The sequence below is a fragment of the Geotrypetes seraphini genome, chromosome 2, assembly GCF_902459505.1.
Source record: "Geotrypetes seraphini chromosome 2, aGeoSer1.1, whole genome shotgun sequence".
Taxonomy (NCBI): Eukaryota; Metazoa; Chordata; class Amphibia; order Gymnophiona; family Dermophiidae; genus Geotrypetes; species Geotrypetes seraphini.
The window spans coordinates 14,845,624-14,859,549 of NC_047085.1; the positions used below are offsets into that span (position 1 = coordinate 14,845,624).

The 13,926-nt window shown below is 42.3% G+C and overlaps 1 protein-coding gene across 6 annotated transcripts in view; it reads left to right on the top strand.

The window, feature by feature from the left end:
- Positions 1–13,926, top strand: part of TOP1MT (DNA topoisomerase I mitochondrial) — a 209,939-nt gene that overhangs the window by 85,517 nt on the left and 110,496 nt on the right. For 5 of the 6 annotated variants that reach the window (XM_033933369.1, XM_033933366.1, XM_033933372.1 and 2 more), the window contains exons 7-9: positions 2,812–2,927; positions 6,013–6,134; positions 7,929–8,051. In XM_033933369.1, coding sequence (XP_033789260.1) covers positions 2,812–2,927; positions 6,013–6,134; positions 7,929–8,051 — 361 coding nt within the window. The remainder of the gene's footprint in view (positions 1–2,811; positions 2,928–6,012; positions 6,135–7,928; positions 8,052–13,926) is intronic. The other variant, XM_033933371.1, reaches the window with a different exon arrangement.

The following is a 13,926-nucleotide window of genomic DNA, read 5'->3' on the forward strand; positions in this document are numbered from 1 at the left end:
AACCAGCTTAATTGAGTGTAGTGCATTGAGAGTTGTTTTTTTTTTTTGGGGGGGGAAGGGAGACAGGACTCCTTCTCTCTGCATTTTAGCCCAGTCATCCTTGTCATGGTAGTGACTGCTCTTGTGCAGGAACCACAGACTGGACACTACTTTTCAAAAATGGAATCTGGCAGGCAAATGGTGATATGGAACAAAGGCTAAGATTCTTCCCACCTACCAACCCCCCCCCCCAAAAAAAAAAAAGAAAACAACAAAAAACACACATGGAATGCTGGTTTTGTTGTATGTAGTATGACTGAGTTATTGTGAATCTTTTGCTCATTAAGAGGAAAGAGTAAGGAATTGATGCAGAGACATTTTATAGAATGAGCAATATTTTTTCTGCCTGTGGGACTGTAATGCACAGTGAGGAGCTGAGAACCAGAAAACCCACGATTTGAATCTTCATTTATTTATTGAGATTAATTAACCACCTGTAATGAAGAGATTCACCCAAGGTGGTTTACAGCAGGTATAATTCAACATAAAACTTACAATTTTGTTAACAGCATAACAGTAGTAAAAAGCCCAAAGCCCAAATTCACTAAGCAAACCAATCGTGTACCAATCGGTTTGCGAGCCCTTAGCAAGCAGATTTCCCTCCAGCCCGATTCACTAAAGTGTTTAGCGATCCCCCCGATCCATGCATGTAAATGAGGGAAATGGCATGCAAATTTGGGAGGCAGCGATTCACTAAACACTTTAGCTAATACCGATTGGGCTTGCCGATCAGAAAAGAAGCGACTGCTGAAGTCACTTCTATCCTGGCCGACTCTCCTGCCCTCTTCTGCCCTTTAAAACCATGGGATCGTAATGCTTTTTAATAGAGCAAGCCCGTGGTTTTAAATCCTCCGCCGCCACTGCCATCGGGCCCGACGCTGCCCACCCAGTTCCTGCAAATATGGCAGGAGGGATGCCAGCTCCCTCCTGCTATCGCGAAACCGGCATCGGCCCGGCCCACCCCTCCCCGTACCTTACTCGGGCTCTTTAATATTATGGCAAGAGGGTTCCCACTCCCTCCTGCCATATCTACAACTACGAACCCCCCTCAAAAATTTGCCCCGCAGCCGCATCAAAAAAATTATGGCAGGAGGGTTCCCACTCCCTCCTGCCATCAGTCCCACCCAAAAACTAACGTAATGGCAGGAGGGATGCCCCCTCCCTGTACCTTTAATGAAGCAGGAGGGGTGCTCAATCCCTCCTACGCCAATGCCTCCCGCAACAAGTCAGAGGCCTTAGGCCATGCCCCGGTGCATTGTGTGATGCCACAGGGTGGGGCCTAATGCCCTGATTGGCTACTAAGAAAGGTGAGAGCTAAATCTAAATACAAGATATATAAAGTAAGGTATGCAAGTGCTTGTTGTAGAAGGCTAGGCACGGTTCAGTCAGCTGATTTTTGTGCATCTTCTCTTGACACAGGACTTGTAGACTGATTTCCAGTTTTCACACTGGATATGACTTGGGATTACTTAGCATTAATATAACATTTTCACATGTTTACTAGCTAAACTTGCAGGTTTTCTGGTCTTCTAATCCTTGTTAATAATTGTCCTTTTTACCATCACTGTATGCTATGTCTCTGCCCCAGAGAGCTTACAGTCTGAAGTGGGTACCTCCTGAGGTAGAGAGAGCGTAACTTGCCCAAAGTCACAAGGAATGTGAGTGCCACAAGTCGGATTTGAACCTTGGCTTTCCAGGTTGTCACTCCACTCCTCTAACCTCTAGGCTACTTCAACTCTTTCCCACCATTTTCTTTTAGGTCTGCTAAGACCAGTCTGGATTCTCATTTATTTATTTATTCAATTTTCTGTACCGTTCTCCCAGGGGAGCTCAGAATGGTTTACATGAGTTTATTCAGGTACTCGAGCATTTTCCCTATCTGTCCCAGTGGGCTCACAATCTAATGTACCTGGCGCAATGGGGGGATTAAGTAACTTGCCCAGGGTCACAAGGAGCAGCATGCTCCTGTTGCAGAGCAGTGCTCGAAATGTGCAATTCTAAATTATTTATAAAATATACTGGACTCACGATTACACACAGTGATGCTGATGGTATCTCCGACAGCTGATGGTATGAGGGCCCAGTAACAGAAATAGGATTAAAGACTTGTTATGATCACATGTATAATGTTGCCACCTAGATACTTTGAACATAATGATAGCCATTCTGGGTCCATCTAGCCAAGGGATCTCAAAGTCCCTCCTTGAGGGCCGCAATCCAGTTGGGTTTTCAGAATTTCCCCAATGAATATGCATTGAAAGCAGTGCATGCACATAGATCTCATGCATATTCATTGGGGAAATCCTGAAAACCCGACTGGATTGCGGCCCTCGAGGAGGGACTTTGAGACCCCTGATCTAGCCCAATATCCTGTTTCCACAGTGGCCAACCCAAATAGTAGCAACATTCTGGAATCTCTAAGAGTAGTAAGATTCCGAAATACCAAAGAGTAACAAGATTCTGGAATCCCAAATAGTAGCAAAATCCCATACTACCGATCTCAGGACAAGCTGTAGCATCTCCATGTATGTCTCAATAGCGAACTATAGACTTTTCCTCCAGGAACTTGTCCAAATCTCTCTTTAAACCCATCTACATTAACCACTGTTACCACATCCTCCAGCAACGAGTTGGCATGTATTATTACTTATTTTGATATTAATAGCCATTCTAAAGGGTATACTTTTGAGATTATGTATGTGTAAGGACAGGAACATAGGGCTGTGTTTTCCATATTCTGAACATCTAACCTTGGGTGCTGCTTAATGTTAGGTGGGAAGAAGAGAATTATGAAGATGGTGTAAAGTGGAAGTTTTTGGAACACAAAGGGCCCTACTTCGCACCCTGTTATGAGCCCCTTCCAGAAGATGTAAAGTTCTATTATGCTGGTAAGTAGCTTTATGATACCAACTATAAAAATGCAAGTTAATTAAGTGTACACAACCCCAACTAAATAATTAACTCAGTTTATGAGCTTCACAACATCAGTTTGTTTCCCTTTCAATTGGAAGGGAAATGATTGTCAAGAATGATACTGAAGGATTGTTCAGGCTACTGTCATAACATGCAGGAATGTTCAGCTGCCTTTATAAAGGGTGTGTAAGAATTGCAAAGTACGAGGGATTTCCACACTTATCTTTTTAAACACTATTTATTATCAAACATATTTTATTGAGCACAACAACAGGGAACAGAAGAGGTACAATAGGAAACATTCGCAGCTCAAGGATTTACACCCAGAAGTAACCCAACCATCCCCCCCCCCAACTGAAACACTATTTATTAAAAAGCCGGCTTGCATGATTGACTAGTCACATGACATTCTTTGATACGTCATCTTACTGTTTCGCTCCCCCCCAACCATTTCCCGTGAAAGTGCGGAAACCTTTTGAAGAACCCTCATAAATTTTAAGAGAGGCTTTTTGAGCAATAAAGGAGCAGGCTAGCAACAAACAGGAAATAATAATTAGAAAAATCAGTTGACAGCATATGGATACTAGCTACTTGTTTTTAAATGCACCAGCCTTTCTCTGCCTACGGTAATTAACTGTGCTTTCTTGTCCTCAGGTACATCCTCCTCAAGGGACCTATCCCTCATGGGTTCTTCCTTAGATACACCCTTTTATTTCTCTACATTCTCTGAGGGAGTTATATCTGAGACAGGGTAGGGTTTCCCCTGAATAAGGTAACTTTCTGGAGTACTTCTGACTTATGGGAGATGTCTGGGATGGAAGATCAGGAATTGTAGCATCTTTGGGAAGTCTTTAACTAAGAGGAGGGAATCGATTTCCCCCCACCCTTTCTGCCAATCCCCCACTCCCTTATCACAGTATACACAGAAAACATTATTAATCAGAATTTTCATGTTGTGACCCACTAGGAATAGTACATTCATGCAGCTTCTGTTTATGAAGGTTGCCCACTCCTGATCTTAGTCAACATCTCCAGAGCCTCTATCAGACAAAATGTGAAGGCCAGCAGAGTCGTAGGTATCACCTTGCTTGCCACTGACCAGTGGAGACTCAGTTGCCCTGTTCCCTTCTTAAAACAACATAAGAATATCTTTACTTGATCAGACCAATGGTCCATCAAGTCCATTCTCACTGTGGCCAATCCAGGTCACTAGTACATGGCTGAAACCCAAAGAGTAGCAACATCCCATGCTACCAATCCAGGGCAAGCAGTGGGTTGCTCCATGTCTTTCTCAATAATGGACTTTTCCTCCAGGAAATTGTCCAAACCCTTCTTAAAACCAGTTATGCTATCTGCTCTTACCACAACTTCTGGAAATGCGTTTCAGATCTTAACTATTCTCTGAGTGAAAAAATATTTCCTCCTATTGGTTTTAAGAGTATTTCCCTGTAACTTCATTGAGTGTCCCCTAGTCTTTGTAATTTTTGACGGAGTGAAAAATTGATCCACTTGTACCCGTTCTACTCCATTCAGGATTTTATAGACTTCAATACTATCTCCTCTTTCCCTAAGCTTTCAATCTTTCCTCATATGAGAGGAGTTCCATCCCCTTTATCATCTTGGTCGCTCTTCTTTTAACCTTTTCTAGTGTCGCTATATCTTTCTTGAGAAATGGAGACCAGATTTGAATGCAATACTCCAGATGAGGTCACACCTTGGAGCGATACAGGGGCATTATGACATTCTTAGTCTTGTTAACATAATTCCTAGCATTTTGTTTGCTTCTTTAGCTGCCACCATACATTGGGCGGAAGGTTTCATCGTATTGTGTACAATGACACCCAGATCCTTTTCTTGGGCGCTAACCCCAAACGTGGACCCTAGTATCCGGTAACTGTGATTTGGGTTATTCTTCCCAATGTGTATCACTTTGCATTTGTCCACATTAAATTTTATCTGCCACTTGGACGTCCAATCTTCCAATTTCCTAAGGTCGACCTGCAATTTTTCACAATCTGCATGCGTTTTAACAACTTTTAGTGTCATCGGCAAATTTAATCACCTCACTTGTCGTCCCACATTGTAACCTCTCCTGCCTCTCTTTTTCTTTTATTTCTGTAATTGTTTTTGTCTAATGTGTTTGTGAGTATACTCCTTCTTCTTGATTTCTACTTTTTGTAAAGCGCTTAGATTTAACTTGATTTTATATTTGCGGCATATCAAATAAACTGGTGATAATTACAAGACTGTTACATGGGTTGCAAAAGAAACACATCTATTTTTGGTAAACCACTTAAAAATTCCTCATCTAGTCACCTGGCCTGGAGTTTAAGGTTAGTCCTCGGACTGGAATGGAAGTTTCTAAGTTTTTTCTTCTTTGTTCCATCTACTTTTTTAAAAAATTTTTTATATGCAGCAAAGTTATTCAGGCAGGCAGAGCTGCTTTTCAGAGCATGGGGTATCTTTTGGAGTCTGCATTACTCACTCAGTCCAATTTTGGGGTCAGTTTTGAGCTATGCGATTAATTTTATTCATCAAGGCAAGATTAATTTGCTGCAGCTTATTTCTGGCCAAAATTCAATAACAGAGACATAGGAGGCTGATCAGTTAACCTTATTTATAAACTAATTTTAGGCTGCAGAAATAGATCCAAGAACTAAACAATGCTAACAGATCAGTGGAGGGGAACATTATAGAGGGAAATTAACTGGGGGGGGGGAGGTAGGCTCATAATTACTTGATTGTTCTGCAAAGATACACAATGAGAAAACAGCCTATAAAAAAATTAGACCTTTAAGGAGATGTGGCATTCCCAGCCACTGGTCCCTATCTTTGACCTGGCTCCTAGGTCCGTTCTTCTCCAGATCCAGAAGAAAAAGAATCTGTCGAGGTCTGCCGGTGTTTTAATTTTTCCCATGATGATTTTATACTGTTTCTGCGAGAAGAAAAGATTGTGTGGCAAGTAAAGGCAAGTAAAGCAATGATCCGTTTTCGGCTGGTGATGGAGAGTCATACTATATAACTCGCAGGCTTCAGGAGAACAAACTTGGTGTTTTGCAGGTGAGGTCATGAAGCTGAGTGAGGCAGCAGAGGAAGTCGCCACCTTTTATGGCAAAATGCTGGATCATGAGTACACAACTAAGGAAGCTTTTCAAAAGAACTTCTTCCATGACTGGAAAGAGGTATGTTCAGAATTTCTCGCACACTTCTGCAGATTGGTTGCCAGTTTTCCACTTAGTAGATATCAACATATAGGAGGGCTTTGGAAAGGCATCTAAATATGTGACTGAGTTTCACCATTTTATGGTAGGATTTCCAAATTGTTATACAGTTGCCTTATCCTATATAATAAAACCCTAGCCGCGCTTGCACACTATTACCTGCGTGGTTCCGTGATCTCTGATCTGTGATCAATAGGTCTGTGGCAGCAGGAGTGCGCATGCGCACATATATCGTTCCCTCTCTCCATGGCCGCCAGGACTGGCCTGCAGCACTGGATTCCCTGCTCTCTACCTCCTCAAGCAAAAATTAAAAGCTGCGGTGTCGCCTCCTCTCACGAGCCGCACCAGCGTCGGAGAAGGCTTCCGACGCTGGCGGGGATCGTGAGAGGAGCCGTAGCGGCACTTTTAAACTTTTTAAAAAACCTTTGGCCGCAGTAGACCAGCCCGTGGGAAGGGAAGGGGGGCCGACAAAGAAGAGGACTCCAGCCACAGGAATGCAATAAGGGAAGGGAGAGGCATGGAGCAGGCTAGACCAAGGGAAGGGGGAGGAGCGGAATGGAGCAGGCCAGATCGAAGCAGGACAGAACGCAGTAAAAGAAAGGGGAGGGGCCGAACAGAGCAGGCCAGATCGCAGTAAGAGAAGGGAAGGGAGGGTGGGAGAAAATGCTGCTACTGCTGCACAGGGACCTGGAGGGGAAGGGAAATACCACTGCTGCTTCAGCACAGGAAAGTGGATGGGGGGGGGGAAGGAGGGAAATGCTGTTCCTGCTGCACAGAGAAGTGGGGTGGAAATGCTGCTGCACAGGGAAAAGGAGGAAAAGAATGACAGACAGACAGCGGGAGGGAGGGAGATAGAAAGAAAGGAAGAAAGACACAGGGGCAGGGAAGGACAGAAAGACAGACAGAGAAAGGGGGCCAGGGAGAGAGAGAGAGACAGCAGGAGGGAGAAAGACAGACAGAAATATATTCTAGCACTCGTTAATGTAACAGGCTTAATGACTAGTATATAAATAATACAAGAGCTTGACATTCAGATGATCTCCAAATATTTTTCTTAAATGTCCTTCCCTCTGGTGGTTTAAGTAAAGCAGGTTAAAGCCCTCGGTTCCATGCTGGTGGCATCATTAATAGCATCTGTTGGGTCTTAGCTCTTTTCAGATACCGCATGACGTGTGGTAGGAGGTATTGAGCATAAGAGAGGTTTAGTCCTGTACATAATGAAAACCTATATGGTTTTTTTTTTTTAAATAAATTTTGTTTAAAAATAAATCCTTTTTAGATGGACGGTTGTGGTGTATGTGGCTTCCTTCTGTTTAGAAAAAAAAAAAAATCAATGGAATCTGCATACTTAAACCCTCACCTGTTTCAAGTTGGTTTCTGGCTTGAGCAGTTATTCCAATGTCTCCTCTTAGACCAGTCTTAAAGACATCAAATGTTAATGCAAGATGGGCTTTGTACTCATACCATATATCTTATTCTCCCCCCTCCTCGAAATGAAAGCGAGGTTGCTTAAGAACTCCACTGTAACATCGCTACAGAAGCCCCTGTAACTCTGTATAGAGCCCTTGTATTGTAACACTGCTACAGAAGCTCATGTATTGTAACACCTTTACAGAAGCTCATGCAAACCACTCTGAATTGACTCCCCAATCATTAATAGAGGTATAGAAGCTTTCAATAAACAATAATGAGAAATTTTGAAGCACCAATATTATAATGCTAGTGGTATAGCTTCATTTTTGGTTTTATCTCCAGGTGATGACACCAGAAGAGCAAAAGAAAATTAAGCACCTGCATAAGTGTGATTTTTCAGTGATTCACAAGTACTTTGTAGATAAAAACGAAGCTAGAAAAGCATTGCCAAAAGAAGATAAACAGGTTTGGTCTTAATTCCTAAGAATTATGAATGTATTTAGGGTTAGCAACAGGAAATCAGTTGACTTTAGTTTTTAGGTTTATTTACTTACCTTTCCAAATCTGATCTAAGGCAAGTTATATTTCATGTTTTAATTATTTATCTGCCCAAAAAGACGTGTACCATATAAGACAAGACAAGATAGCAAGTCCACAAATATGAGTGATATCCGATGGAGCTTCTCAGAGAAGTTTCTCCAGTTTAGATTATTCCAGAAGCTTTTGAGAAGCTGGCTTCTTCATGCCTGCAGCTTCCTGCCTGTTGCTGTTCAGTGTTTGTGTTCTTCCTGAACAACCTTCCAGAAGGAGGGAAGTTAAAGGTTTTGGCCCCTTCAATTCTAAAATTTGATTGTCTAGGATATAGAATTCATCTTTTTGAAATACTTCCCAAGTTGTCAACAGAGAGCGTTACGTTTATGTTCATCAGGATTAGAAAATACTTAACGAAGGACTCTTTCCTCATAGAGACCTGTGCTGTTGAGCTATTCCAGCAGGAGAAAGAGGTCAGAGATTTTAATCGATGAAGGGAGATTCTGTCTTATCCTGGTCTAAAAGTCATAAACAAGTTCCTCTTTCAGAAGTTCCAAGATGGTTTTCCTTGATCCTTTTACCTCTAAAATGGAAACTGCTTATGTTCTCTGGACTAGAGAATGACGCAAGGACAAATTTTTCCCCGTCCCCATGAGAACTCATTTTCCCACACTGTCCCGGTGAGTTCTTTTCCTGTCCCTGCCCCATTCCTGCAAGCTCTGTTGTTATCTGCACAAGCCTCAAACACTTTAAAATCCTAAGTAGCACCATTCTAGAGCTCAAATAGTGATGTCATAATGCCTCATTCCACCAATTCCTAAGCTCTGTCCTCATCTGCACAAGCCTCAAACACTTTAAAATCATAAGTAGCAACATTCTAGAGCTCAGATTGTGATGTCATAGTGCCTCATTCCACCAATGCCTAAGCTCTGTCCTCATCTGCACAAGCCTCAAACCCTTTAAAATCCTAAGTAGCACCATTCTAGAGCTGAGATAGTGATGTCATAATGCCTCATTCCACCAATGCCTAAGCTCCATCCTCATCTGCACAAGCCTCAAACCCTTTAAAATCCTAAGTAGCAACATTCTAGAGCTCAGATAGTGATATCATAATGCCTCATTCCACCAATTCCTAAGCTCTGTCCTCATCTGCACAAGCCTCAAACACTTTAAAATCATAAGTAGCAACATTCTAGAGCTCAGATTGTGATGTCATAATGCCTCATTCCACCAATGCCTAAGCTCTGTCCTCATCTGCACAAGCCTCAAACACTTTAAAATCATAAGTAGCAACATTCTAGAGCTCAGATAGTGATATCATAATGCCTCATTCCACCAATTCCTAAGCTCTGTCCTCATCTGCACAAGCCTCAAACCCTTTAAAATCCTAAGTAGCACCATTCTAGAGCTCAGATAGTGATGTCATAATGCCTCATTCCACCAATGCCTAAGCTCTGTCCTCATCTGCACAAGCCTCAAACACTTTAAAATCATAAGTAGCAACATTCTAGAGCTCAGATAGTGATATCATAATGCCTCATTCCACCAATTCCTAAGCTCTGTCCTCATCTGCACAAGCCTCAAACCCTTTAAAATCCTAAGTAGCACCATTCTAGAGCTCAGATAGTGATGTCATAATGCCTCATTCCACCAATGCCTAAGCTCCATCCTCATCTGCACAAGCCTCAAACCCTTTAAAATCCTAAGTAGCACCATTCTAGAGCTGAGATAGTGATATCATAATGCCTCATTCCACCAATGCCTAAGCTCTGTCCTCAACTGCACAAGCCTCAAACATTTTCAAAACATAACTGTTCGAGGCTTGTGTGGTTAAGGCAGAGCTTACAATAATGGGGCAGAGGCAGCAACAAAACTCACAGGGAAGGGAAAATTGAGTTCCTGCGGGGATGGGGAAAAATTTGTCATGTCATTCTCTACTTTGAACTTAAAGGATACGTACACTTACATAGATCCAAGCCACTAAAAGTAGCTCTCATATGTACTGCTTCCTTGCTTCTGTCCACTCCATGGGTGTTGATGAATGGGAGTGCATATGTTTCCGTAACTGGATAATTGGCTGGTCTAAAGCACATCACAAGAAAGAGCCCAAAGATCCATGGGCATAATAATCTGGGAGTTGAAGCCACTAGGGTTTTCTATAAATTAAACAAAGGCTCCCCACTTAAACTGTCACTTTAACCCTTTATTTGACATTGCTGCTCAGAAGCAACATGTGCCTTTGGGGGCTCTTATGTGATATCTGCATCTCCAAGTTCCTGTTATTATGTTGATCTCATTCAGCATCAAGTTAAGCAAAGCAGCCGTTTCACCATCTGCCAATTAAAGGGTTAATGAGCATTCATTGAAGCTCAGCTAGACGTGACTCGGGCAAAGGTCTTTCTCCCACAAGAAAGGATTACCACTTTGGTATCTGCCATCAGGGAAATACAAGTGATTCAGCAGATGTCCTATGGTGTGCTTAATTCCATTGGCATGACTAAGAATGAGACAAGCCCAGTGAACCTCAAATACTCGGCAGACCTGGGCCATTCTAAATTTAAGGGGCCTATCCTCAAACCTATGTGGGGTACATTGTTCTGGTGAATGGATCATTCCTATTTGGCATTCAAGTATTCTAGGATGTCCATATGGATGGATTTCCGGGGGCAGGAGGGAGTTCCTTTTTTTCAGGGGGGGTGGGAGGAGCAAGGAAGAAGAGATGTTTGGGGGCGCCTGATGCAGGAGTGTGCCTTCAGTGGCAGCAGGGAGTGGGCATCCCTCCTGCCGTTTTGCTGGTTGGGGAGGGTTGGCATGGCAGGAGAAAGTGGGCATTCTTCCTGCTGTTTTGCTGGCATGGGAGGGGGGGAAGGTGATTGACATGGCAAGAGGGAGTGGGCATCCTTCCTGATATTTTTGTCTCGCACAGGTGGGGGCGAATGGCAGGAGGGAATAGCCATCCCTCCTGCCGATTTTTGCTAGTGTGCGGGGGTGGGGGGGTCTTCCCAGTGCCGTGTTCATCAGGGCTTGATGGGGAGAACTGTCATTGGCAGGGGGGGAGGGGTGCTGTTTTCTTTTCTTTTTTTTAATGGGACAGATATTGTGTGTGTGTAACACGCACAGCATCTGTGCCCATTTAAAAAAAAAAAAAAAAGTTTTCTGACCCAAACAGCTGAGTGACAGGAGGCTGCTTTCAGGACTTCCACTGCCTCTCAGCTTTTTGGGCTTCCCCAGCTGGCTCTGCGCATGTGTGAGAGTTGCTCTCACAGCAATCAATTGGACGGCAAAGTCGGGGATTAAGACAAACATCTGCTTGAATCATTTGTATGGAAACCTTTTAGTGCGTCAGTAGCTCTTTATGGTACTAGTGACCTGGATTGGCCACCATGAGAACAGACTGCTGGGCTTGATGGACCATTGGTCTGACCCAGTAAGGCTATTCTTATGTTCTTACCGATCCTCTTAGTACATCTAGGCCTAGGTTTGGATAGTTAATCCTCCAGCATTTCTTTGAAGATTAGAAATCAATTCCATCCTCCAAGGTCCCTTTTTCTTTCCAGGCAACCTTTAAAAAAAAATAGATATAAAGCTAAAAAAAAAGCTTTTGACAATTACAATGCCTTTTCATGTTTTCTTTTCCTTTTTGTTGAAGTATCTGGTAGTTAAGAGTCCTACCTGTCAGGACTTGGATACCTGCTTGTCCCTGGAGAAAATCAAGTTATATACACATAGCAGGTGTTCTCTGCGGGCAGCAGGATAAAGTACTCAGCACGTATCCCCTTTGCCTAAGAAAGCAGATAGAATGTTAGGAATTATCAAGAAAGGAATGGAAAACAAAGATGAAAATGTTATAATACCCTTGTATCGCTCTATGGTACAGCCACACCTCGAATACTGTGTGCACTTCTGGTCACTGTATCTCAAAAAGATTTAGCGAAATTAGAAAAGGTACAGAGAAGGGCAACAAAAATTATAAAAGGGGTTGGGACAACTTCCCTATGAGGAAACGTTAAAATGGTTAGGGCTCTTCAACTTGGAGAAGAGACAGCTCATTGGAGATATGATAGAGGTCTATAAAATACTGAGAGGGAGTGCAAAGGGTAGATGTGAATCGCTTGTTTACTCTTTCCAAAAATGTGATGAAGCTACTAAGTAGTAGATTTAAAAGAAACCAGAGAAAATATTTCTTCACTAATGAAACTCTGGAATTCATTGCTGGAGAATGTGATGAAATCAGTTAGCTTAGCGGAGTTTAAAAAAGGCTTGGATAATTTCCTAAAAGAGAAGTCCATAGGCCATTATTGAGATGGTTTGGGGAAATCCACTGCTTATTCCTAGGATAAGCAGCATAGAATCTTTTTTACTATTTGAAATCTAGCTAGGTACTTGGGACCTGGGTTTGCCACTGTTGGATACAAGATCCTGGGGTTGATGGACCTTCGGTCTGTCCCAGTATGGCAGTTCTTATGTACTTACTCTAAGCTTTATTAGAGACTGAGGGAGATCGCACAGGACAATGAGCTGGATAGTGCATACTTGCTCAGTGCTTCCTTGTAAAATGTTCTGGAGAAATCTTAACTCGAAAAGAATTCCCAGCCAACCTCTATTGGATGACATCACCCATCTGTGAAGACATATCCTGCTGTCTACAGAGAATGCTGCTACAAGTAATTTTTTTAAAATGGTATTTGTGAGATGTGAAATCACTAAATATCCTTATCCACTCCTTAGTAATCTCTAAAATCGATTACTGCAATGCCCTTTTTAAAGGAATTGCACAAAATGAAATAAGACGGCTTCAAATCATACAAAATACTTCCATTAAACTTGTAACAAAGACAAAAAAATTTGATCATGTAACACCACTTCTCAAGAACGCTCACTGGCTTCCGGTATCGCATAGAATAACATATAAAATATGCCTACTCACCTTTAAAGCAATGCTTTTTAAAACACCTGCATTCATTTTTAGATCACTGATCCCTTACTCCACAAATAGAATATTGCGGTCAAACGAACAGCATTTATTGACAATTCCATCTCTTAAGATCATTAATACCAGAAGACAATTTATCTTCTCTGTTACTGCTCCACAAATTTGGAACTCCCTGCCAATTTATTTAAGAGAAGAACATAATATTGATAAATTCAAGACCAATTTAAAAATATTCCTTTTCAAAGATGCTTTTGATCAATAAGTCTTACTCTTGAATTCATTAATGCTGTATTTGACTATTCTATTTAATTCCCAACCTTGTGTTTTTGCCTGACCTCCTTTTCTATAAAATTTTGTAGTTCAAATCCCCTTTTCCTCTTCACTCTTGTTTTGTTAAGTTTGTATATAGTCTAGTTTATTTTAATGGTTATGTTTAAATTAATGTTTTATTTTTTTATACTGTAATTTTAATTGTTTTTTTTTATGTATGTTCATCGCTTTGAAGTAAGATTAAGCGATTAATCAAAAATTTTAATAAACTTGAAACAAGGGGAAAAAATCTGTCTTCGTCACTGCCCCGTCACCGGACCACTGTCCCCTTCATCACCCTGTCCCCGCCATCCCCTTCACTGCCCCGTCCCCACAGCATCCACCCTTCCCTCTTGCCACCTCACCGCCCTTTAGCGGCCTGAGAATCTCCCTCCCTTCCCCTTACCTTCACGGCGTAAAGAAACTTAAGGGAAGGAAGACGCGCGGTCCCTTCCCTACCTCCGGTCAAATCTGTCTCCCTCCCTCTCCCTTACCTTCGCGGTGCTTTAGAAAAGAAACTAATGCCGGCGAAGCCTGCCTGGGCCGCCCTGTAGTCACATGTGTGTG